This window comes from Anolis carolinensis, chromosome 1 (genome assembly GCF_035594765.1).
Source record: "Anolis carolinensis isolate JA03-04 chromosome 1, rAnoCar3.1.pri, whole genome shotgun sequence".
In the NCBI taxonomy this organism is placed as follows: Eukaryota; Metazoa; Chordata; class Lepidosauria; order Squamata; family Dactyloidae; genus Anolis; species Anolis carolinensis.
Genome location: NC_085841.1, coordinates 352582215 through 352609523, shown reverse-complemented (window position 1 = coordinate 352609523; position 27309 = coordinate 352582215). Strand labels below are relative to the sequence as shown.

Below are 27309 nucleotides of genomic sequence, written 5' to 3'. Positions count from 1 at the left end.
TATGTTTAGTAAAAAAAGCAGCCTTTATTTCTTCAAATGCAACCAGACATAAAGTAGCCCATTGTTTTCAGCCCGGCATGGCTCCCTGCTTACGGCGGTCTATTGCCTCACAAACCAAGTCCAACATTTCAAAGCAACGTGTCTGATCTGAAAGATGACGATAACAAGCTGGGAGTGAACTTCTTCCAAGACTTTGAATTTGTGCCTCCTGCTGTTGTAGTATAAACCTGCAGCCAACAGCAGAATCATGCAAAAAAGGAAAATCCCCAGGAACAAAGGCGAAATGCTTGATGGCCTCCGAGGTGCTGGGACCAGAGCGGAGGAGAGACAGGAGCGTTGGAAGAAGGAAGTGAGAGAAATTAGAATGTTGTTCCCACAGACATAGTTAAACACTTTTTGCCCTCCCATATTTGCCAATCAGTCTGATTGACAGGGCTGTGCCAAAGCTGGGAAATAATGAGTTACAAGAAGTAACATGATTATCTGCAGTAAGTTATTTTTTGAAGAGTAATGACTGTAGGGTTGCCTGAGTGAAAATTTATATGAGCTATTGTACCTTTATTGGTTATATAGAAGGGGCATATTGGCAGGCATTGCTTGTTCCTTGAGGATCATCTACATGGGCACTATATTCCTCAGTGGGCAAAAATTGGCTCCATGGCATTTATGTGATGTAAATGCCATGGAGCCATCTCAACTCTCAACATGGACACAGCCATGTTGTGGAATGACCTGGAGTTTCTCCAAAGCTTTGGAGCAAGTGAGAACAGCGGGGGCGGTTCTGATTTGGAACTGGCCCATTATCCATGCAGATCAATGCTGCCATCCTGCTTTCCCAGGGATTGCCATGAGGTCACTGGAGGTCCATGGCCCATCACTATGATGTTTTTTTTATGTCAGAAGTGACTTGAGAAACTGCAAGTCACTTCTGGTGTGAGAGAATTGGCCGTCTGCAAGGACATTGCCCAGGGGATGCTAGGATGGTTTGATTTTTTACCATCCTTGTGGGAGGATTCTCTCATGTCCCTGCATGGAGCTGGAGCTGATAGAGGGAGCTCATCCATAAAACTCTCCCTGCATGGAGCTGGAGCTGATAGAGGGAGCCCATCCATAAAACTCTCCCCGGGTTGGATTCGAACTGGCAACCTTCAGGTCAGCAACCCAACCTTCAAGTCAGCAGTCCTACTGGCACAAGGGTTTAAGCCACTGCACCACTGGGGACTGAGGCAGATTTGGGCTTGTAGATGGGCTGGACTCCGTGGGATGGAGACAGGCAGTGTAGCCATTGGGTTCTTGTATGTCTTTCGGGCTGTGTGGCCATGTTCCAGAAGTATTCTCTCCTGACGTTTCGCCCACATCTATGGCAGGCATCCTCAGAGGCTGTGTGGCATGGATAAACTAGGCAAGGAAAGGAAAAAATATATATCTGTGAGGAAAGGAAAAAATGTATATCTGTATATATATTATCCATGCTACACAGCCTCTGAGGATGCCTGCCATAGATGTGGGCGAAACATCAGGAGATAATACTTCTGGAACATGGCCACACAGCCCGAAAGACATACAACAACCCTGTGATCCTGGCCATGAAAGCCTTCGACAACATAGTGTAGCCATCCCCAAGGCTGGTCCGGAATATTGCCATTCTATGTCAGCCCCACAGTAACTGGGCCATGTAGATATGCCTCTGGTTACATGACACATAACACCTACTGCAATTCCCTCTTCTACACATCTTGTCACTCATTCATCTTGAGCTCTCTGATAGACAAGAAAAGTGTGCTTGTAACTTATTTATGAAAAGAACAATTGCAAAGTGGCGTGAGGGTTTAGCATGTCCTAAAGAAGCAACAAGATGAGGCTTAACCTATTGTCCCTGTCTCTCTGAAGCATTATCCAGTGCTGCTTGTTTTCCTCCATGTTGCACCAAACCTGGTTGTACCAAACATTACAAGGTCATTTTGTAAACACATCCAGTCCCAGTGGCAGAAAATGTAGGCAAGGGATGGGGGTGCCATGGAGTTCATGGTAGTTGTGAGGAAAGTGATGGCCATGTCACATTTCTGCTATAAATTGCTTCCTCGCTTTGCAGCTGTGTGGCAACCATGCAAATTCCCCGACCCCAGCTCTGTCACCGAATGTGTTGTTCTGGCCCCATGCCCTTGAATAAGGCTATTTGGCACACACTGGTTAAATAGCAACAATGTAGATCCCCTCCTAAAGGAGAGGGAATAACCATGATGGAATCTAATAAGAGCGTTAAAAGGTTTTGATTATATACAACGAGAACAAGATTACCATAATTAATGCATGTACTTGGCTATCCTGCTTGCCATTCTTTTTTCTCTCCCCTTCCACCCAATACATTTTAGTAAAGTCAGGCACAGCTTAAATAATTCTTGATTTCTGGAAAATCACTTTATGCTCACTGATATGCTTACTTTTTTGGTTGTAACATGAACTGGTTATATCCTGACCTTCCAAGCTAAATAAATAAATAAAAGTGTGCTAGGACTCATGGTGATGTTCCAGTGACGTTTGGGATTTTTTAGATCTACCTTTCCTAGGGATGATAAAAGATTTGCTCTCAGAGACAGAGCCTTTAGTGCTTGGGAAAGTTGGTTCTTGGCTAGAACTTCAGAATGTTCTAAGTCAATACAGGGACTGTTACATCACAGGATCATCATCATAACTTGAAAAATGCAGAACAATTCTCTTGATGGTTAATGGGTTTAGCTTCTTTGAGGTATCTAATGAAAACAGCAGAAATGTTCAAATTTTAATATGCAGTCACGGTTTGCAGTTCAAAAGAGATATTGACAAGCTGGAAGGTGTCCAGAGGAGGGCAACTAAAATTATCAAAGGTCTGGAGACCATGCCCTATGAGGAGCATCTTAAAAAATGGTATGTTTAGCCTGCAGAAGAGAAGGTTGAGAGGAGACATGATAGCCATGTATAAATATGTGAAAGGGTGACATAAGGAAGAGGGAGCAGACTTGTTTTCTGCTGCTATTGAAACCAGGACTAGGATCAATAGGTTCAAATTACAGGAAAGGAGATTCCACCTGAACATTTGGAAGAACTTCCTGACCGTACGAGCTGTTCAACAATGGAACTCTCTGCCTCAGAGTGTGGTGAAAGCTCCTTCCTTGGAAACTTTTAAACAGAGGCTGGATGGCTATCAGTCAGGGATATTTTGATTGTGCTTTTTTTGCATGGCGGGGGGTTGGACTAGATGGCTCATGTGGTCTCTTCCAACTCTATTATTCTATGAGTCTATGCTTTTCATTTACTTTTTCTGTTTAAGTCTCTGATTTGTTATTTTTGTTCACCAGATTTCTTCACTACTGATCATGGTGGCTGGGGGATTCTGGGAGTTGCAGTCCCCAAAAGTTGTGTTTCCAACACATGATTCTCTGTGTGGGTGTGGAAGGGTCTAACCATTATAGGCAGTATTTCTGTGTCACTGGATCTCCAACATTGGTGAGCACATAAAGGAGGGATATCTCCTGCATATGTTGAAGGAGACCCTTCAATGCCTCTGATATGGCCTGTGTGTGAAAAGAACTATGACACACTTGGCACAGGTATCACAGATCCCCTCTCCCATTGGAATCAAGAAACTAAGGGAAAAGGAAGCAAATTCTTGTCTGGAAACTTATGTCAAGAACAGTGTGCCCTTGGTATTTGCTGGGGTTTGGTTCCAAGACATCTTTCAATGGATACCAAAATCCACGAATGCTCAGGTTCCATTATATATAATGGCATAGTAAAATGATGCCTCTATATAAAATGGAAAAATTCACTACTGCTGCAAGAATGACTTTTGCCAAATACTGGAAAGAGAAAGAAACGCCAGAAACAAGGTATTGGATAAATAAGATTTGGGAAATAATGAATATGGATAAGCTAACATACCTATTAAAAAACAACCAAGGCAGGCCAAAAAAACAGACAAGCTGGGAATTGGTTAAAAATTATTTGAAAGAAGAGGAATATAAGGTGATTATCTAACTAAAATGAGTTTGAGGAAAAGGTCTGCAAAGTAACTGAGTATGTAAATAATAGACAATATGTAAAATAGAGACACTAGAGATGGTTGAGAAAAAGAATGTGAAATTTCCTCTATGCAGAATACTGTGCAAAAGATGGAAGTCAATTTTATTTCCTTTTTTCCCTTTTTTTCTCTTTCTCTCTCTTTTTTGTTCTTTTTATTTTATGTATTCTTTCTTCTCTTCTTCTTTCTTTCCTGTCACTGATATTTTGTATTTTTTTTCCTATGAATGCCATAACTTGATCTTATTTTATTTTTTACGTTGAAAGCACTAATAAAAATTATATATAAATGAAAAAATATATATAAAATGGAAAAATCAAGATTGATGTTTTTTTATTTTTTGTTGATCTGCTTTAATGTTTGTATATTTGCAAATTTTATTGAAGTGCTTTTAATATAAGCCACCTTGAGTTTCCTTTGTAGAGAGAAAACGCGGGGCATAAATAAACATAATAAACATAATATCTACAACAACGACAGCAACAATATCTGATGGTTAAATCTATGTATGCAGAATCTGTGGATATGCTAGGATAATTTCTGCCTCCCCTCCACACCCCACTTCTGGTCCATGCATGTTAATAGGGTATGTACCTTGGCATAACTTTTAGAAGAAAAACATTCCAAAATTGCTCTGGGAAAAATAATTTGCGAGGTGGGTGGGTTTTTTTTTGGTCACACAAAAGTGGGGTTATGGGACCCCATGTAGTTTTTATTGTAAGCTGCCCTGAGTCCCCTGTTGGGTGAGAAGGGCGGGATATAAATATTGTAATAAATAAATAAAATAAAATAGTCTCCAGACTGCAGGTTCCCCACCCTGATATAGTCAGTCTGACTCAGCCCAAGGCAGTGACTTATGCTCTTATCATTTCAAGAAATGTGTGAAGTAAATAAACATGTGACTTATAGGAGATAGACTGTCACACCAATATCTGCTGACAGGTAGCTGAGCTAGACAGAACATTTGCCTGACCCAGTGTGGCAATTTTTATGCAAGTTGCTTTGTTACTGTTTTATAATAACAATATTCTTTTATGTAAAGCTATTTCAGTATGGGAAGTGCTAGCGAACACCCGATGCACGCTTTGGATAATAATCATTTTTTACAAATACTGTGCAAAATGTAGCCATTTGTCTGGTATATGGGCACAGGCAGTAAGAGGATAATTTTTTTCCTAAAAAAGAAAAGCTCAACAAAATAAAATAGCCTGGCCTATATTATTATGGGTAAAGGTCCACTATTTACTTTGGCCTATTTAAATTAGCTGCTATTACTCGTGACGGAATTCATGGTAAACAATTAAGCTGTCATGCCGAGGCAACATGGAGGAAAGTAGGAGTCATAAAGGCAAGCAACCAACCTATAATAATGTATCAAAAAGTGTAAGGGGAGAAAGTAGAATGCTAAGAGCAAATCATTTTAAAGCACCCAAGAAACCGAATCAATGTTCTCTAATAGAGTCAGGGAGAACTATTTGCTGCAAATGATTTATTCATCTTGAATAAAGCCCGTCTTTCCGCTTGCAAATTATCTCTGAACAGGCTTCCATTTTCTTTGTTAAATCGATTGCTGTTTAAAATTACTCTCTTTGTGCCGTCTGCGAATAAATGTCAGCCTGTCGCTGGCTGGCAAACACCTTCTTGCAACGGCTGATTCAAATGTTATTCCACTTGTACAGTGTGATCTTTTTGTACTGATGTTGCTAGCGTTTGAAACAAACGTCATGAAATTGCTTCTGTCTCTTAATTGGTCGTGGGAAGACATTCTGTTCTCAATGCTAAAGCTGTGGTTTTCAACTGGCGTGCTAACCTGGTCCTAATGTTAGACAGAGGGTCTTTCCAGACAGATCCTATATCCCAGGATCTGAACCCAGGTTTTTTGGTTAGCCCAGATTATCTGGCAGTGCAGACTCATATAATCCAGTTTAAAGCAGAAAACCTGGGATCAGATCTTGTGATATAGGGACTGTGTAGAAGGGCCCAGAAGGAGGCACCCACCTTATGAATTCATGGCAGAGTGAAAACTTAACCAGAGGGTTCCAGAGTCATAGCTCAGCATCTTTTATATTATGTCCCATTCTGATCTAATTTTTTTTTATTTCTATAGCAAATATCTGCTTTTGATATTCTGCATCAGCTACTAAGGGTGGTTCCACATATCCCTTTAACCTGGGAGCAATCGGGTTTGTTGAATGCGATTGCACCTGGGTTAAAGTACACATATGCGCCATAAAGTGCATGCTTTTCGGGGGGGGGGGCACATGCCTTCCTGGAAACTTCCAGGAGGACAGCGAGACACTCACACCCACTCCCCAATATCTTTAACAAGGGGGGAAATAAAATAACTTACCCGGCCAACATTAAACTACTGCTGGAGCTTTCCTGGCACATAGAAATGATGCACCAGAAGAAGGGAGGCAGGAGCGACCCCCCCCCTTCTTCTGGCACATCATTTCTATGTGGCAGGAGAACTCTGGCAGCAGTTTAATGGTGGACAGGTAAGTTATTTTGCTTTCTCCCCCCCCCCCCTTTTAAGGGGTTTCTGGGAGGTAGTTATAGCCGCAAGACGGCTATATGGACAGCCCCCTAAGAAGTCCCAGAACTTCCAAAGGTGCAGTCCACACAGCAACCACACTGGATTTGACCCGGATCTTTCAAGAAGACCCAGGTTTTTCCAGTATCAAATTAACTTGGCACAAAGCAGGGTTTGCCTGCTTTGTGCCAAATTTATTTATTTATTTATTTACAGTATTTATATTCCGCCCTTCTCACCCCGAAGGGGACTCAGGGCGGATCACATTATATACATATAGGGTAAACATTCAATGCCCATAAACACATCGAACCGAGACAGAGACAGACAGACGCAGAGGCAATTTAACCTTCTCCTGAGGGGATGATCGATTCTGGCCACAGGGGGGAGCAGCTGCTTCATCATCCACTCAGACGGCACTTCCTCATTCTAACGTCGTAAATTAGTTAAACTTGCCTCCCCACTTTTATAAGTGGTACCTTATTTCCTACTTGATAGATGCAACTATCTTTCGGGTTGCTAGGTCAGCAACGAGCAGGGGCTATTTTTTATTTTTAATTGAGGGGTGCTAACCCCGCCACAGGCTGGCCTCGAACTCATGACCTCATGGTCATTGCAGCAGGCTGCTCACCAGCCCAGCCCTCACCTACAGCCCAGCCCCAAATACATTGACTTTTACATGGGGTGTCATTTGGACACCCCACGTTAAAATGCGGGAGCTCATACTTTTAAAGTGCTGTCTGGATGTGCCCTAGTCATATGTATAACAAAAAATATGCCTACTTACTTGACTTCTAACCTCTAATCCAGGGTCCCAAATTAAGGGAACCTTAATTTACCTACCCTCTGCCTTTAACTTTCGATTTAGGGTCATGCTAAGTCTGAAATAAGTTGAAGAAACACAATAACAATCCCATCTCATCAGCTAAAAGCAGGCCCACACTTCCCATTGAAATACTGATAAGTTTATGTTGGTTAAATTGTTCTTCATTTTAACTGTTCTACTGTTCTTTCGAGGAGCCTCCGGTGGCTGAGTGTGTTAAAGCGCTGAGCTGCTGAACTTGCAGACCGAAAGGTCCCAGGTTCAAACTCGGGGAGCGGAGTGAGCGCCCGCTGTTAGCTCCAGCTTCTGCCAATCTAGCAGTTCGAAAACATGCAAATGTGAGTAGATCAATAGGTACCGCTCTGGCGGGAAGGTAACGGCGCTCCATGCAGTCATGCCGGCCACATGACCTTGGAGGTGTCAAAGGACAACGCCGGCTCTTCGGCTTAGAAATGGAGATGACCATCAACTCCCAGAGTCAGACATGACTGGACTTAACGTCAGGGGAAAACCTTTACCTTACTGTTTTTCATGTTTTTGTTGCACTACAAATAAGCTATGTGCAGTGTATATAGGAATTTATTCATTTTTTTTTTCAAACTATAATCTGGACCTCCAGTAGTCTGAGGGACTGTGAAATGGCCCTTTGCTTAAAGATTTGAGGGCCCCTGCTGTAGTCCAACCTAATAGCCAGACTGGACTAAAAAATGGTTTGTTCAACTTCTGATCAGGGCAGTGGAGGAGATATTTTCGTCTCATTTCACCTACAAGAGATGCTGTGGCAATCAGAAGCAGGATCCCTGCTACAAGTCCTTCTCTCAGGCTCACTCACTGGCAAAGGGGAGTTGAAAATGTTATCCTTCTTGCATCCCATCACTATCTGAACAGATTCAGCTGCTGGCTGTTATTGTGGACTAGAAGGTACTTTAATCTTACAACATCTTACTGAATACAGAGCAGTTACAGATCCATAACTCTAGGTTATAATCTATATCTGCATATTGAATGCTAGGCAGTAACAGTAGCTGTAGGTTCTACAACTGAGTTCTACAATTGCCGCATGGTTAACACATGAGGAACCCCGGTGGTGAAGTATGTTAAAGCGCTGAGCTGCTGAACTTGCAGACCAAAAGGTTGCAGGTTCAAATCCCGGGAATGGAGTGAGCGCCCGCTGTTAGCTCCAGCTTCTGCCAACCTAGCAATTCGGAAACATGCCAATGTGAGTAGATCAATAGGTACCTCTGGCGGGAAGGTAACGGTGCTCCACGCAGTCATGCCGGCCACATGACCTTGGAGGTGTCTACGGATAACACCGGTTCTTTGGCTTAGAAATGGAGATGAGCACCACACCCCAGAGTCAGACATGACTGGACTTAACGTCAGGGAAAACCTTTATCTTTACCTAACACATGAGAGATTTCAACTTACCAACAATGAAGTCACAGGAACCACCACCTAGGAAACAGAAAAGGACATGATTACATTATTAACATTGCAAAGAAAGGCTTCTTTGAGTTTGCAAAAGAAAACAAAAAGGATATTTTGTTAAGAATCTAGCTGCTAGTTGGAAATTGCCCAGTTGAGCAGACAATAGAAATGGAAATGTACATGGTTCACTTCTAAACATAATGAGCCAAATGAGGCAGTAATGCAAACTAGTTTTACATGCTCACAATTTCTTTCTGTAAAGAAATTTTAGCTCTGACACTTCCGACAACTCTGGCTGTGGATCATAGCACAGGTGTGGCACTGTGGTGTGATCAGGGGCTGGAGAGAGGTTGTACCCATCATTAGCAAGGGACAGGTTTGTTGCAAGGAAGTGGTGGACTGGGAATGGGTTGTGCAGAGTGTTATGTGATACAGATTCCCTTTGGTGACAGTGCTGTTTCTATATTGGTTTGCCTTCTTTATGCAATGAAGTCCTATATGACTCCAGTCTGTTGTTGTTGTTATTGTTAAAATTCTACATTTGTTTTATTACTAATTCATTTGGATCTGGATTTTGGATTTAACTATAGAGACACATGCCTTAGCTATGTCCAGGCCTGTAGCGAGGGGGGGGGGGGTTAGGGGTTCAACCCCCCCCCCCAAATTTTTCAGGTTAAAAAAAAACAACCTGGTTTACTCATAAATTTTAACTGGTTAACCAAATCCACATGCTAAGTCTATGAGACGTAAAACATTAAGAGTCCCTCCAGGCACTATCTCAAGCAGATATCGACAGGTCTGAACCCGGGGGTCGGGTGGGTCAGGGGTTCAACCCCCCCCCCCCCAAATTTTCAAACCCCCTCCTGAATTTTTTTTCTGGCTACGGCCCTGGCTATGTCCCATTTGAATTACTGTGACTTTTAAAAAGGTAAAATATTAACTTTTTGAAAAAAAATTACATCTCTATCCTCTATTATTTTGGAAGATTATTTTAATTCACATCCTGTTGAATTTACTTGAAGTTTACTTGCCAGTTGAACCCTGAACTGTATGGCAGCTATGCAGTTATTGGAAACAATAGTATGAAATGGAAAAAAACACCCAACGTTTTGGTGTTTGGATCTTCTCTCAAATAAATATTCTGCTATTTCTTTTGAGGTTGTGTGACAGCACACACTTCACATATGCAGTATTAACTTTTGTGGATTTGATTAACTGTTGGTGGTACTATGAAAGTTAAACCAGGAGATAAATAGACATGTCCAAATCAGAGGCTTCCCTGGGTCAACTATCATTGGAAGTCATTGTATAGAGGTGCAAGATAGGGCCTTTTGGGGCTTTGGAACTCCTTGCCAAGTGAGGTTCAGTTGGCTTCCTCTTGGTCGACTTAGCAGGGAGGTTTAAGCCAGTGAAGCTAGTCAAATTGACTTAGGGAAGTTTTAACAAGTTGAGTGCTACTTCTTATCTTTTGTTGCAATGTTTTAAACTAAGGCCTGTGGACTGAATGCGACCCTTCAAGATCATTTACCCAGCCCCTGCCCTAAGTATAAACCCACTTGAAGGCACACAACAACAACAACAACAATCCTAATGAGATAGTCAAGTTCATTAAGATTGTTGTTGTTGTGTGCCTTCAAATCTACACTATTGAAATACTGGCATGTTTACGTTGGTTAAAATTGTTCTTTATTTTAAATACTGCATTGTTTTTTCATGTTTTTCTTGCACTACAAATAAGATATGTACAGTGTGCATAGGAATTTGTTCACGTTTTTCCAAACTATAGTCTGGCCCCCAACAGTCTGAGGAACCATGAATTGGCCCATGGCTTAAAAAGTTTGAGGAGACCTGTTTTAAACAATTGCTTTAATAAGAATGCTTGTTGATTTTAGCAGAGATTTTCCCTTCAATGTTTTGTTTGTTATCATTAACACTCTTGTGCACTATTTTGAAGAGAGAGGTGGAACAGACAACGAAATCAGTAACTTAATCAAATGTCTGGAAGCCAAGCCTTATGAGGATCATCTTAGGGAGTTTGGTATGTTAATCCTGGAGAAGAGAAGGTTAAGTGGTGACATGAGAGCCATGTTTAAATATTTTAAAGGATGTCATATTGAGGAGGGAGCAATCTTGCCATCTCCTCTTCCAGAGGTCTCTGGAATATCTTGTATTCAAACTACAAGATAAGAGATTTTACCTAAACATTAGGAAGAACATCCTGACAACAAGAGCTGTTCAACAATGGAATTCACTGCCTGGGAGTGTGGTGGAATATCTTTTTCTGAGTTTTTAAGTAACAATGTTGGATGGTCATATGTTAGGAGTGCTTTGTTTTTATTGCTACATGTCATAATAGGGTTGGACTGAATGGCACTTGTGGTTTCTGCCAACTCTATAATTATAAAAGAAAATCATCCCAAATGTTTAAAATCCTAAATATCTGCCATTGTTTGCAAGCGGAAAGGACCAACTTTGTCCCATGTTGTGTATCTTGAATCCTTAGACTTTAGGTTATACTGTATATTTTTTTGGATTTCACTGGAAACCCGATTCTCATTTTTAATATTGTAACTATACCTGTTGATTGGGATGATATTAGTTTATGAATTCTCTTGAGTAGAAGGTTATTGTAAATGTTCCTTGTGGCTTTAAGATGAATGATGATGTGAATAGGTTTGTTGAAGAAATACAGTCTGCTGTGAGGAACCAAGATGTTTTATAACCATGTCTCTATGTTATTTCCCAAAAGAAAATATGACCTGCTAATATACCAAGAATGAGAAAAGTAAAGATTTTTTTTTAAAAAAATACATTCTTAGTATATATTTGAAGTATCATGTAATAATGTCCTGGAACAGTATTTTAAAAAAAATCCAAACCTTGATTTATGGAGTAAAACTGTGAATGGAAAAATGTCTATGCTGCCAAAAACCTATCATTTCTCTATCCATTGCTGAGCCATATTGATGGTTTGTGTTAACATATGGCAAAATAATATTTGTCAGAGATCACTTGCTCTACAGGATACATATGGTAGTGTCGGCAGAAAAAAAAATGAGGTCTTTTTAATATTTTTCCATCCCACCTTCAATGTCTTACCAAAATATTCCAGGTGTAACGTGTCATTTTGGAATTTGAAATTAAAGTAACCCTGCAGCAGCTGGTCTAAGGGACAAAAAGCAGAACTTGAGTGTCAAGGTTATAGTCTTTAAAAGACAGAAATTGAATGCCATTGAACTCAGTAGAGTTTTACCTCGCAGTAAATATTTTATAGTGTTGGGCTATAAGCGGACATCAGAGCAGACATCAGAGCAGCATCTCAGAACCTATTGAAATATACTACAGTAGGTGTGGCAGCTTCAATAAAAAAGGAAGAGATATTTCATATCATCTTCTGCCCAACCCTTAAAAAGAAATAAACCCCTAGAGATACATGCCATTGGACCTGGAACCTTCTGTATGCAAACCATTTGTTCGGTCCCAAAGAAAATGACAGAATCACAGAGTTGTAAGGGACACTGACGGCTAAAGCACTCCAGAAAAAATTATATCCAAAATGTTTAAAGAATACCAAAAAAGGAGAATTCACTGCCCTCCGAGGCAGTTTATTCAACTGTTGGACTGCTCATGCAGTAATGTAGTTCTTCCTTATGTTAAGGTAGAACCTTTTTTCTTGTAATTCGAATACATTCATTAATTTCCAACCCCCAGAGCAACAGAGTATAAGATACCTCTATCTTCCATTTATGACATCCCTTCAGATATTTAAATATGACTGTCATATTAGCTCTCAATTTTCTCTTTTCCAAACTAAACTTCTCCAGTTTCCTAAGCTGTTTTCAACAGGATGTGACCTTCAGATCTTTTGGTCACCTTCTTCTAAACGCATATCCTGGTTGTCAGCATTCATATGATGTCTAGAACTGGACATAGCATTCCAAGTGAGATGTGAACAAAGCTGGATAGATGCTATCTCCTCTATCCTTTATTGTTAATGAATTTAGAAACATTTATGTCCTGATTTTTTGGTCCCAAATGTAAAAACATTAACAAAACAACAAAGAGGGTAGCCATTTGCCACCTTACTCCTCTTCTACAGTGCTTCCAAAATATAAATCCTATATACCATGAAGCACAGATAGTTCTGGAATCATGATATGCTTTCATTTTTGTCCAGTCTGACATGTGTCTTTCATTTCCTCAAAGATAAAGTTTGGAGCAACTGGTAAGTGTCATAATTGTAGTTGGAGGAGATGCTGAAGGAAAATGATGGGGCCTTTGTTATTCATCATCCTATAAACCAGATGTGGGCAACTTTGACAGGCCTCGCAGCTGAGAGCGTATCCCCAGGATATGCAACAGGTCACACCATTAATTAGAAATACCTCAAGAAATTAAAAATACAATATATGAGGGTGAGGGCTGTTTCTTCAACTCTGTTCCAGTGCAAAACCCATTGTTCCTCAGCATCTCCAGGATAATTAGTATTAGCCAATGCGGTGTAACAGTTTGAGCATTGGACTATAACTCTGGAGATCAAAGTTCTCCAGAGCCATAGAAACCAACTGGGTACCTTGGGCGAGTCACACTCTCAATCCTAGAAAACCCTGTAATAGGTTCCCCTTGAAGTCACACAACCTGAAGTTGCAAAACAACAACAATAATATCAGAGGCGGTTGGTGGTCTTGATCCATAATAACAGCATTAAGGATTTCTCACTGTCCCATCCCCAAAGTCTCCTTCCTCTCAAATCTCAGGGATGAGAGACAGCTGAAGGATTAGAGAAGAGCCTAATTTTTTTAGCCTTTTAGATGTTTGGTCTATATCTTCTATCAGTTTTAACCTGCATAAATAGTGAAAAGGTAATAAGGTAGTTGGAGCCCAGACAAAACCATATGGAAAGCTACAGCTTCTAGCTCTTTGGAAAGAGGGAATTATTGTTTTAGGCTAACATCCTTTAACTAGAAATATCCAACAGCTTGGAAGACAGTGTTGATAAAATATCAACAGAAGAATCCAACTTTGCTTTAAGGCATCCTCAGGGATTAAAATTTAATGAACAGTAGATCAATGATTATTATGGCAGGATTCACACAGTCAAATTAGAGATTGCCTACTACTGCACTCTTTCCTTCTATTTTGCTTATAAAACACTGCAAGCTAGAAACACTATAAATAAAGGTGAGTGTCATATTCTGAGAACTCCCTCATGTTTATAGACAATTCTGCCTTTCCTGGCAAAGATTTCCCAAGTGGTTCCAATGTCAGTGGGGTAGTAACTCCATTATGAGGTTTAGTCCATGTTTGAAAGAAGTGGTCCAAAATGTTGTACCTTAATTCTCCAACAGCTGCCACTAGATTGCTTTGTACAAGAGTCTAGACCAATGATGGGCAACCTTTTGCACTTGCTGTGTCAAAATTCATCAAAAAACCTAGCATGACGGGTGGTGTGTCAAGAAAAAAACCATAATTTCACAATATATATAGTTTAAGTAACAAAAATATATAATTGTAATTATACTATACTAAATATATAATTGTAATTGTAATAAATCAAAAACTATTTACTACCATTATTTCCATGTACAACAATCTATGGTACCTCTCGCAATTTCCACACTGATTTCTCTCTATTGTAGTTTCAATGTAGTCATGAATAATGAATAATATAATAATAATATAATAGTAATAATATAATGGGCCCCTGGCGGTGTTAAAGCGCTGAGCTGCTGAACTTGCAGACCAAAAGGTCCCAGGTTCAAATCCCAGGAGCAGAATGAGCGCCCGCTGTTAGCCCCAGCTCCTGCCAACCTAGCAGTTCGAAAACATGCAAATGTGAGTAGATCACGGTACCGCTCCAGCGGAAAGGTAACGGCGCTCCATGCAGTCATGCCGGCCACATGACCTTGGAGATGTCTACGGACAACGCCGGCTCTTTGGCTTAGAAATGGAGATGAGCACCAACCCCCAGAGTCGGTCACGACTGGACTTAACGTCAGGGGAAAACCTTTACCCTAATAATAATATAATATAATATAATATAATATAATATAATAATAATATTAATAATAATATACACCAATCAATCTGCATGTGGCAGCGTGGCAGCAAAAACGGCTAGGCGTGTCAGTGCTGACAGGCATGTCATAGGTTGGCCATCACTGGTCTAGACTATTGGTTAGACTGCTATTCCACCAGTCCAGCCATTAGCATCTTACTATCATTTACCTTTGACCTGCCACTTGATTAAGGATGGAAGATGCAATGTAACTGAGATGGTGACATTCATATTAGCAATCCAGATATATTCAATTTGAACAGCACAACACAACACAGAGCCCCTAAATGGTTCTGAAGCTGCTACAAAGTATTCTAAAGAGACTGGGTATGTGAGAGCATGTCACAGGAAAAGTCAGTCTTGGGCTGTTATTCTCATATATGGTACATACCATATCCAATAATCTCTTCTTTTTCCTGGAATCGAACTGTCTTCTGGGTTTTTTCCTTTTTGCTGACCTCTTGGTTTGTAGATGATGTTTTTCTCAATATGGAAGGAGGGCATGTGGTGCGATACTGGTGGGGAAAAAGTGTATGATGATGGTGATGCCTTTTGTCCAATACCAAAACTCAAAATAGCTTTCAAATTATTATAACCAGTCCAGAATAAAAACTTACAAACATATAGCCATTCTATGCTGTCCTCACAGTTGTTTACTTGTTTAGAGTCATGGGAGGTGGAACTGAACCTGGCCATCAGTTCAGACTTTAGTTTCATGTTACAGTGCAGGGGAATGAGGAAGTTTCTATGGAAAGGCATACCGGAAACCTCCCTATGTAAGCATGAAAAAATCATACAACCCAGAGTTACACTGCCACAATAACCCAACAGAAGGTAGCCAAAGGGGTTCTCAGTTGGTTGCCATTGCAATAGATAGGATTCATTTGTATTAAAGTTCTCCGATTCCTGCAATCAGCAAATGGGGTCTGGGAAATGTAGATCCACAAAAGAAAATGTTCTAAGATTTGACCTGTTCCATACCTTTCCAGATCAGGACAATACAAATAGTCAATGCTGATTAACTGAATACCATTATGAAACCACCATATCCAGGTTTTCAGCAATTAGTAGAATGCAATCATAGACCTGGAATTATGTACAATTTGATGACGGAACGGCCTGGGATTATGATTTTTAGATGATGTGATTCTAATACTGAATGTAACTGTTTTGAAATGCTTTAATTGTTTAATATGTATTAATTTTCAAATTTTAATTGTTTTTAAGTCATCATTTGTATGTTTTCAAGGCATCTAATGGTTGCCATATGTAAGCTGCCTTGAGTCCCCTTAGAGGTAGAGAAAGGCAGGGTAGAAATAAGGTAAATAATAATAATAAAATTCACTTCTGCAGTTCCTGATAGACTGATATCACAGAACCAATGGGAATGAACTAAGGCTAGGCAACATTTTAAAAATCCAGTTTTGCCTTCTAAAAGGTTTCAAGGCAAAGATCTAGGTGTTATTTGCCATCAAGCTGTCTTTGACTTATGGTGACACTGAATGAGAAATGTGCAAGAGACCCTGCCCTGTTGTCTTGTAAGCTTGGGGCTGTGACTTAATTTATTGAATCAATGAATCTGTAATATAGTTTTCCTACTGCCTTTCAATTTTCTCAGCATTATCACATTATTTGGCGAGTCATGTAACATCATGATATTTCCAAACTACTGTGCATTGCAGATGTGTCCTATGAAGAAGACCCTGGTATACTATTCTGCACTTCAGATAAAAAAATAATCTATGGATAGTACAATTGTTTTTAAATTAGATACAGATATAGATATTTTGTATCTATAAGTATGGGAACCAAAACAACCTTTAGAACAGCCTAGAACTGCTACTGGGGCAGAACTTTGTTCTTTCATTGCAATGAGCCCTATTGATATCTTATTCTCTCAGTCAGGTATATAAAGGCTCAAAGCTGCCTCTTCAGTTTGATGGCTAAAAAAGGAACTGGAGGTGTACTCTCTTGTCCAAAGTTGCTCTCCAAATGTGCTCAAGAGCTCAAAACTTTCTTTTGGGTTGTTGTGAGTTTTCCTTCTTTTCCTTAATTTTGCATCTGGATTAAAATCTATAAAATCTACTCAATGGTGGAAGGATCATATATCTCTCCCATGCCAATATGGTTATGACCACATTTTATATGTTTTACAAATTAGATCTATTATTACAGTAATAAAGTGGGGCTTCAACCTTAGAATTTCCTACAGATATTACAGTAAAATTATTGACAGGATTTTAGTTGGGAAGTGACAAGATTTATGGTTCAGCAGGGTTTTAAAGACCGTAGTAAAACTCTGGGGAACGTCCATCATTAAATATACATCTTTCAGTCAAGATGGCTCTGCATTGATTGTTGAAATGTGTTTTTTTATTGTCCCTGCCATGTCAATAGCCTGAGGAAGAACACATTCTTTTGTTTTTCCTTGTGTTATTTGTAGATAGGGTTGGTTTTGTGCTACTCCTAAGAGTTGGGGGGATATACAATGTCTCCCCTATAAAATGTCTCCCAGATATGAAGCCTCTTTATTGCTCTGGGAGGTAAAGAAGGCTAATGCTGTTCATTTCCATAAAGCCTCCAATTTTTGAATGCCTTAGGAATAATAAGATTGACAAAACTGTTACTATATAATCCTAAGAGTTCAGGGACCATATTACCCGAGATAGCAGCTTCTTTAGAGGGGCTTGCAACCTTTGAAGTTCTCTGCTGTAGTTCACAGGTCTCAACTCCTTTGTGACATATGTAAGCCGCCCCGAGTCCCTTTGGGGAAATGGTGGTGGGGTATAAAAATAAAGTTATTATTATCAAAAAGTTATGAGATTTGGGGTGCTTTTTCAAAGTGCTGCTTACAGGCTACTAAATAGAGATGCCCAAGGATTTTGTTTGGTCCATATTCTTGCGTACAGTGAGGCCCTGGTATCTTCTGGGGTTTGGTTCCAGGACTCGTTGTGTTTATTAAAATCTGTGGGTGCTCACATCCTATAATATACAATGGCATAGTATACTGATTCCTAAACTCTAATTCTCTAGGTGTGGAGGTATAATATATTTGTAAAGTATTTCATGATTCAGTCTTACCGTTACTTTTGTTTACATTGGAGAATCTGAAGGAAGACCTTCATACTGCAAAAAATGGACATTTGCAGAATTTCTGAAACCTTTGTGCACTTTGCTCTTTCATGGCTTCTGCAAAGATTGTACAATGCATCAAAAGTTATTTTTTAAAAAAAATATTTCATTACTAGTATTGGATTTCTAAAACGAGTTAGCTGTTATTACAGCTAAAAATTTAAAGTATGTGCTTCCTCATTATCTCAATGTATCTAAAGTAACGTTTACCTCTTGTAAAGTAGATGAGAGAAAGAGAGAACGAGAGAGCGAAAGCAATCCATCTTAGAAGAGGAAATGAGAGAGGCAATATATTATTTAAATTTCAGTAGAAAAGCCCCTAAGGTTGACTCTCAAGTGTGGATGTTTGGGAGCTTCGTGGATAATAGGGATCCTAGACAAAGAGAGACAATGGATTAATTGAACAATATTAAAGGTGGTCATGCTGGTCACAGTAAAATAAAAGGATTTTGCCTGTTATACAGACATTTTTTTGGATTTTACCTGCACAGCCAATATGCTGCCCATGATTTGCATGTGTGTCTGGAATTTCAGATATCAAATTTGACCACAACAGAGGAACCAAAAGTTTGGGACTTAAATCTTTGAGAGTTTCTTCCTCCAACAAAAATAAAATTATTTCATTGGACTACAATCTGGGACTTGAATTTTGCAGGCTTTACTTCTGCTTTACCTGCAGGTTTTTCCTGGATGTAACAGTACAGAGACTCCTTGAGAAATTCAGTGTTCTCTGACTAAGAGAAGGCCAGTTAGCTTTGTACAGAACAGGGACATTAAGAGAAGTTACTTTTATGCTCCTAACAGGAGTTAAAATTTTATTACCTTTTCTTAATGTTCTTTGTCTCTATGGCCAATAAGGGTTTTATCTAAATTGAATCTGCTCAATACTATCTTTACTGACAACCTCTCAGACAGAATGCAGGCCTGTGACTCACATTTGTCACCATTTCCTCTTGTATGATTTCACCAACAAGGAAGCCAGTGAAGCTTCGAAAGTTTGCATAATATATTTTATGCTTCAGAGTTGGCCCAGAAAAGACATTACTGCATGTCCATGTTGGATTTGTTGTAAAAGGCAAGTTAAATTTAGGAAGAAGCAAGCAAAAGGTTTGATCAAAGAAAGAAACAGAGAAGCGAAACAACAGGACAAGCATGCTCTCTAGCATTCCCTCTCTCACTTGCTTCTAATATGACATTACTTTAAAATGAGCATGTAAATTAGTTGTACCTGTAGAATAAAGGAATTAATGACAATTACCTATTATACGTAAGAAGTTACTTTCAAGCTCTGAAAAAAATACCTAACTGTTAAAATATGGGGCTAAAGTTCATCCCATCGAAAAGACAGAGAGAGCCAAGAATAATATGGAATGGAATTCTTCCTCACAAAAGGGCTGCAACTTGCCACCATGCTGCTTGCCTTCTTGTAAACCCCGAGGCATTCAAAACCTATATGCGGCTTGAAAAGGTTTAACCTATTTTAATTGTGGCCCCTTACTACTGGCAAGTTGTGCAGGCCTGATTTAGAGGTATAGCTACAAGAGGTAACCATAGTCTCCCACCCACTGCCCAAGCCCATTTTTATTCTGCTGCAGTCCTTTTTAACCTGATGATTTCCTGGAGATGGGGTGGGGCAATAAAATAAACAACCAGCCATTTTCCTATAGCTGGACACACAGCAACAACATCTGCAGGGACATCCATGGATTGTTTGGAAGATACTCCAAAGCATGTCTGATTGTTTGTCTGCTATTCCCCATTGCCAACTCTTCAGTGATCAGGAATGGCCAGAGATTTCCATCATTTGATAGTTGGTAGTTACTTCTACTATGACCCCAAAAGTGCATTGTGATGGCAGAAATCTGACATGACATCATAATTCACCAATAGGATGCCACCTGTCATTTTGTACAGAAAAAATGACTGATATCCTATTAGTATTTAACACATTTAGATATCTAGATGCCTAGTTGTTTTAGTAAAGTATTACAAGTGTAACTCTGCACATGCACATATGTATTCTGGGATACATAATAGGTTGTACAAAGTGTTATGCAGTAGAAAGGATGTGTAGCACAACCACCATTTAACCTTGTAAGTGCAAACAATGCAAGATATCAGCGATTATGTGTTGTGAAAAATAGAGTTTTCTTCACAAAAAGTTGTTTTATTTCGCAAAATAATGTTTGCACAAAAGAATTTTAAAAACTTGCCGAGACTGACCATTTTCTTGACTGGTGTCTCCATGTATTGAGTCTGCTTCATCATTCAGGAGAAAATCTGTATATGTTATTCACATCCTTCAATTTTTAAAATTACACAGATGTAAAAACTGATTTACTAAAGGGACTTTGAAAAGTTAATGCTCTGGATTCCAGCACCCAATATCCTAGCTAGGAAATTCTAGGTATTGTAATCTAAAAGGTTGACTTTCTCAAGCTCTGTTGGGACACAGATGTCACGAAGCTGAAAATATTTTACAAGACTTCAGAGTTAGAATTAGTTACCTTAGGATTCATTTTCTTCCTCGTTCAGCATGATAAAAATAAATGCTGCTTCATCACAGCTGGGGCTCCCACGTTTTGCTATTAAAATCTGCTCAAGCAAAGCTGAAATGAGAATAAGAACCCAGTAAACAGAAATGTACAATGACTGGTGGGAAAAGATGGTACTTTGAGGCAAAGTTATTCCAAAAATATTCTCAGGAATGTAGCTAAATCCCCAGGTCTATTGTGGAGATAAACCTAACAGCCTGCCCATTGTACATAGTGCAATGGACATCAGATTGCTATGGGACCTGTTGTGTAATGGGCACCAGAATACTAAAGGACTCGTTGTCCAATAGAAACTCCCATTATACCCTGCTTTAACAAAGTTCAGGTCTCTGTAGTCCATGAGTTATGGTCAGTAGGCAGGCACTTTTCAGTATCAGAAAGGTATGCTTGTCAGTGTTGTTGTTTATTCGTTCAGTCACTTTTGACTCTTTGTGACTTCATGGACCAGCCCATGCCAGAGTGCCCTGTCAGTGGTCACCACCCCAGCTCCTTCAAGGTCAAGCCAGTCACTTCAAGGATATTATCCATCCATCTTGCCCTTGGTCGGCCCCTCTTCCTTTTTCCTTCCATTTTCCCCAGCATCGTTATTGCTTGAGTATGGGCGACATTCTCCGCTCTGATGTTTTTGCACAATAAAGGACACAACACATTGCAAATGTTTGGGTATAAACTGGCCACAACATTTTATTGGATACAGGAACAAGGGTTGGCTGCCATGCATGGGTCCCGGATCGCTGATCGGTCAGCCCGTTGCTGCTCGATCCAGAAACAAATCGCAGGCGCGACCAAAACCAGACCCGGTAATCGGTACCAAAGCGCCGCCCGGTGACCGCGATGCTACTCCCTCCTCCTGCCAATGGCGGGGGGGGGGGGGGGGGAGTAAGCATAGCTGATCCAGGGCCCATGCCACACGCCACAAAATGACCCTCAACTTATCCACAGGTCATAGGCTTGAAAAGGTTTAACCTATTTTAATTGTGGCCCCTTACTACTGGCAAGTTGTGCAGGCCTGATCTAGATGTATAGCTACAAGAGGTAACCATAGTCTCCCACCCAATGCCCAAGCCCATTTTTATGTTTAACTGCAACCCAGCTTTTGCACTTTCCTCTTTCAGCTTGGTTATAAGGCTTCCCAGCTCCTCCTTGCTTTCAGCCATCAAAATGGTATCATCTGTATATCTAAGGTTGTTAATGTTTTTTCCAGCAATTTTAACTCCAGCGTTGGATTCCTCAAGCTCCACTTGTCACATGATGTGTTCTGCATACAAGTTGAATAGGGTGAGAGTATATAGCCTTGCCGTACTCCTTTCCCAATCTTCAACCAGTCTATTGTTCCGTGGTCTGTTCTTACTGTGGCTACTTGGTTGTTATACAGATTTCTCAGGAGACAGACAAGGTGACTTGGTATCCCCATACCACCAAGAACTTGCCACAATTTATTATGATCCACACAGTCGAAGGCTTTAGAATAGTCAATAAAATAGAAATAGATGTTTTTTTCTGAAACTCTCTAACTTCCTCCATTATCCAGTGGATATTGACAATTTAATCTCTCCTTCCTCTGCCTTTTTGAAACCCAGCTTGTACATCTGGCAACTCTTGCTCCATGTATTGCAGGAAGCTACCTTGTAGGATCTTGAGCATTACCTTACTGGCATATGAAATAAATGCCACTGTACGAAAGTTTGAGCAGCATCATCTTTCAAGATTTTAAGCAGTTCAGCTGGGATCCTATCATTTCCTGCTGCCTTCTTATTAGAAATGCTTCTTAAGGCCCATTCAACCTCACTCACCACACCATCAAAGCTATCCTCAATATTATTATCTTTTTTATACATATCTTCTGTATAGTCTCACCACATTCTCTTTATCTCTTCAGCTTCTGTTAGGTCCTTGCCATCTTTGTTTTTGATCATGCCAATTTTTGCCTGAAATTTACCTCCGATGTTTCTAATTTTCTCAAAGAGGTCTCTTGTCCTTCCTATTCTATTGTCTTCTTCCACTTCCATGCATTGCTTGTTCATTATTTCTTCTGGCTACCCTCTGGAATTGTGCATTTAATTTGGAATATCTCCCCTATCACTGTTTCCTTTTGCTTTCCTTCTTGCTTGGGCTACTTCAATGTTTCAGCAGATAACCATCATGCCTTCTTGGTTTTCTGTTTCTTTGGGACCTACTTTGTTGCTACCTCCTGAACAATGTTGCAAACTTCTGGCCATAGTTTTCTTAGACTCTATTTAGTCCCTTAAATCTATTTTTCACCTCCATTGCATATTCACAAGGAATATTAATGAGATCATATCTAAGTGGTCTGTATGTTTTCCCTAATCTCTTTAGTCTGATTCTAAATTGTGCAATAAGTTTGTGACCTGAACTACGGTGAGCTCCAGGTCTTGTTTTTACTGAGTGGATGGGCGTCTGCTATTATCTCTTGTCAGTAGCAAGAGATAAAGCAAGTCCAGGTTGATGTGGAACACAGCCACAGGTTCAGAGATTATCAGTAATGTGGGAGTCAAACATCCTTAGGAAGAAGGAAACCACGCTATTAGTTGTGAGCTAGGAATGGTGTTGCTCTCAACAATGCTTTGGCATTTACAGGCTGAGTGTGCATCTCACTTATGTGCACATACTAGGTGCTTCTTGTACCTCCGTGCATCTCATGTTCATGTAATATATATGGCATCTCATGTACATCTGCATGCACATTGGCACTGCAAGCACAACTTAACTTCTGAAATTCTAAATTGAAACATAGCCATTCTGCATAGGGCAGAATTGTTCAACTGCTTTTGTAGAAGAATATAGGCATGCATTCCAGCAGGATTATGGGCGGTCTTTTTATTTATGAATAATTCCACATCTGCCCAAAAAAGACTGTAAATACACTGAAGTGCACCATCCGCTCTTTTGCTTTCCAATTGTAAGGAATCTAGCAAGAAACATTATGCAATATTTTTTTAAAATGCACATAGGAAAGCAACATAAACAGTATGAACTCCTCATCTCGAGCATTTCCTCCTGCAGGAATAAATACTTGAGACAAGGAAACTACTTTGTAAATGATGCCTTTGTATGGGTTCATATAGCCTGGTTCAATTATTCCAAAACCTAGCAATTTTCTCATATCATTGAATCTGGTTTTATTGCAAATAGGGTCATAGAAATAGTCATTTCCAGTGATAATGGACTTAGTTTATCTTAACTATTAACACTTCCAGAGGCTGTGTGTGCTTGCACCGATACAACATTTATGCATATGTATAAATGTGCACGGCTACACATATATTAATAACGAAGTAACCTTATCTCATACAATCTGAAAACAAAATCGTGTAATAGCGGGCAGCAAAGTGTGTCGGTGTAACAGAAAGCCTGAACACTGGGCTCACAGAACAGGCTGCTGATGAATAAATCAGAAAGGATACCTCCCCTATTCTGCCAGCTTCTCATGTGTCAACCGATCCTCTGTATCCCAACTCTAATGTTCTGGATGCATTTGGTAAATAATAGGGGTATAGCCTCTATCGGTAGTTAGCAGCAAATATGGGGTTCCCCTTTGTGAGAAGTAATTATGTTGGGTCATTTATAACAATCACAAACACCACGTCTGAAAACAACCGGCTTAGAAGGATGCTGCTTTTGGCATAGCAGAAATAATTCCCCATAGGTGGATGCACAGTAAAATGAACACTCAACCCCAATACAATGCAGAGATTTTTCGATATTTTTCTGGGAAACTCGTTAAAATGGTATAGTAGAGTCTCACTTATCCAAGCTTCACTTATCCAATGTTCTGCATTATCCAAGGCAGTCTGCCTTTTAGTAGTCAATGTTTTTGTAGTAAATGTTGCAATGTTTTGGTGCTAAATTAATAAATTCAGTAATTACTACATAACATTATTGTGTATTGAACTGCTTTTTTTTGTCAATTTGTTGTAAAACATGATGTTTTGGTGCTTAATTTGTAAAATCATAATGTAATTTTATGTTTAATACCGTAGACTTTTTTTCTTAATCCCTCCTTATTATCCAACATTTTCGCTTATTCAATGTTCTGCCGGCCCATTTATCTTGGATAAGTGAGACTCTACTGTACTTGGAAGATCCAGATTCCTATTAGGCCAGGAGATGGATCAACTTGAGCCATTAGCTTTCTCTCAAATTGATCTCTTCCACAGTGATGTTGTGAGGATAGAGGAGGAAGAAGGGAGCCATGTACATCCTTGGAGAGGAAAGTTGGGATGAACTAAGGACTTTATCACAGGAAGCAGGCAAAATGGCATTGCAGTTGGGCAATGGCCACTTTACATGTTGCCTATTGTGATAGTCTCCTTTCACATGATGGTTATGTGGCGATGGACCCTATCACATGATGCCATGCACATCTCACTCCCTATTTTCCTTCTCGGCATGATTTTCCTATCCCTAATTATTGATATGTAAAACACATCAATAGCTCCTACTCCCATTATGTTTCCAGCACTAACATTTGTGCAATGGATTGCTTCCACTTCTATACCAACATGCTGGCATTTATATGACATCAGTGAATGGGATTCTTATCCCTCCCTATCTTCCCAAATTGTCTGTTTTCTTTTTATTTTATCCATATCTTTGTCTTTTTTGTTTTAATGCTGAAATTGTACAATTGTAATAATAATAAGAGGGCCCTGTAATAGCAATTGTGCGGATGAGCTATTTATTACGTGTTACTTTTATTACTATTATTATTAGCACAATCGCACAATTTGCAGTTATTGCAGCAGTAGTGGAAAAGTTGAATGATATGATAACATCCTAAGTGAAGTTGATTAACAGATCCAGCACCGAGGAGATGGAGAGTAACTTTACATTTATAAATTACATAGCTATTGTGCACCTAGTGAACTCCAACTTTCTGCAACTGCACATGCAAACATGAAATGCACGATTGCATGGTTGATGAGACCACATGCACAATTGCATTGAATCTATAACTCTGCTTCCACAAATTTAAACTATTGTCCAGACTTTCATGCCAGACTAAAGTATCCAACTGCTTCTGTAGCAGATGTGTAACTTATTAACTGCCAGATATAATAAGTAAATATAATAAGGCTGATGCCTGCCCTTTTTTAAAAAGAGAATTTCGCTATTTTAAAACTGTTTTTAATTTTGTCTTTTTAGTTTATATTTTAAATTGTTTTTTAATGTCACTGATAATTGAATTATTGTAATGATATCCCATTGCCTGCTTTTTATCTCAACTGAATTTGTTTTAAATTGTGAGTTGTCTTGGCTCCCTGGACAAAAAAAGGGTGGAATATAAATAAAGTGAATGACTAATAAAACACAGTTCATTCCACATACAGAAACTGACTAGACTGACAGCTAAGTCTGATTTCAGGACTGTTGATGTCCTTAATTCCATTTCAAGTCTGCAGGCTAGTTCAAGGAGGAGCATTTCCAGATCCCGAGGCCTTCTCCAGACATCAGGGTGAAGGGGAGGAAATTTAGGATGAGAACCTTGAAAAGCATACATCTATGTTTTCATTTCTAAGATTTGGTGTTCTTTTATTTGAAGGTTATACTCTGTGCAGCAGTGGTTGATGCTTGATATATCATCTATAATGATAATTCTAGGGACTCCCTTTGTAATATCACTCTTGTAACATCACCACCAATGATGGGCATTGCTAAGTCTCAGTTTTGGCACCTTTAAGACTAACCAATCTATTTCAGCATGCACTTTTACAAGGCTGCAGCACACTTTTCTAGAGGAAAGCTATTGGGGATTATGTGAACCATGGTTCAAAAAGAAGTATTCCTCCCCACGTTCTGCTGAAAACAGCATTTTCCTCCCAAACAGCAGCTGCTTCTTCCCAAACAGCTGCAAATAGTCAAACTCCATTCTCCAAATACAAGCAGCTATTTTGCTGTACACATCCAAATAGTCAGAAAACTGATTTCAGCTCTCATCCAGCTGGCAGATAAAATGTAACCATAGCAGTTTTTGTTGTGTGTTTTCCTGTCTGTATGGCCATGTCCCAGAAATATTCTCTCCTGACGTTTTGCCACATCTATGGCAGTCATTCTCAGAGGTTTTGAGGTTCTGAGGATGCCTGCCGTAGATGTGGGTGAAACGTCAGGAGAGAATACTTCTGGAACATGGTCATACAGCCTGGAAAACACACAACAACCTTGTGATTCCCGCCATGAAAGCCTTTGACAACACATAGCAGTTTTCATTGGTATTTATTTACAGGTTAAGAAAAGGAACTCCAGGTTCTCAAAAAAACTCTGTTGGGAAGAATAATGGCACAAAACCTGTCTCGCACCATGAGGAGAGGTGGGTAAGACATAAAATTATTACTATGATTATATTATTAAAAACCCACCTTTATGCAGAGAGATTATTTTCTACCTAGGAAATGGTGTCTCTGTGCAGCAAACAAGTACCATGATCCTGGCATTGGAGAACCTTGGGATAAAAACCATTTGCTCCTCCCAACACTAATCTATAGATGGGCCAAACTGAGTTATGGCTTTCAGACATTCCCCAGATCAGCACATACCTGTCAAAAAAAGGGACTCTGAAGATTCACACAGGTGCATCTAATATGGAGAGCATGGTGGCATGCACATCCTTTGATAGGACCGCATCTGTTCTCCTTCCTCTCTTGCAAATTCTTTAAAGCTGTGAAAGATGCTGTAATCAGACAAGGCTATCAAACCCAGTTCTCC

The 27309-nt window shown here is 39.7% G+C and overlaps 1 protein-coding gene across 5 annotated transcripts; it reads right to left on the bottom strand.

Annotated features, from left to right (window-relative positions):
- On the bottom strand, positions 1-27309 carry c1h14orf180 (chromosome 1 C14orf180 homolog). 5 transcript variants are annotated; one of them, XM_008104838.3, is made up of 5 exons: positions 27141-27309; positions 20539-20640; positions 15291-15414; positions 8842-8868; positions 1-305 (listed from the first exon to the last, which is right to left on the bottom strand). In XM_008104838.3, the coding sequence occupies exons 2-5, from the start codon at positions 20548-20550 to the stop codon at positions 100-102; spliced, it is 369 nt and encodes a 122-aa protein (XP_008103045.2). In that variant the 5' UTR covers positions 20551-20640; positions 27141-27309; the 3' UTR covers positions 1-99. The 5 variants fall into 5 exon arrangements, with proteins under 5 accessions (XP_008103045.2, XP_062824612.1, XP_062824611.1 ...); XM_062968542.1 differs by lacking the exon at positions 27141-27309 and adding an exon at positions 20892-20965; XM_062968541.1 differs by lacking the exons at positions 20539-20640; positions 27141-27309 and adding exons at positions 17560-17662; positions 19638-20009.

What these genes read in the sequence shown, in the direction of transcription:
- c1h14orf180 (XM_062968541.1), bottom strand. Translation starts at nt 19,735, where the DNA reads ATGGATGTCCCTGCAGATGTTGTTGCTGTGTGTCCAGCTATAGGAAAA. An exon ending in CATCTCCAGGAAATCATCAG is followed by an intron (nt 17,663 to 19,637) that starts GTTAAAAAGGAC and finishes ATTTCCCCAAAG; the next exon opens with GGACTCGGGGCGGCTTACAT. An exon ending in TAAAGAAGCTGCTATCTCGG is followed by an intron (nt 15,415 to 17,559) that starts GTAATATGGTCC and finishes TTTCCCCACCAG; the next exon opens with TATCGCACCACATGCCCTCC.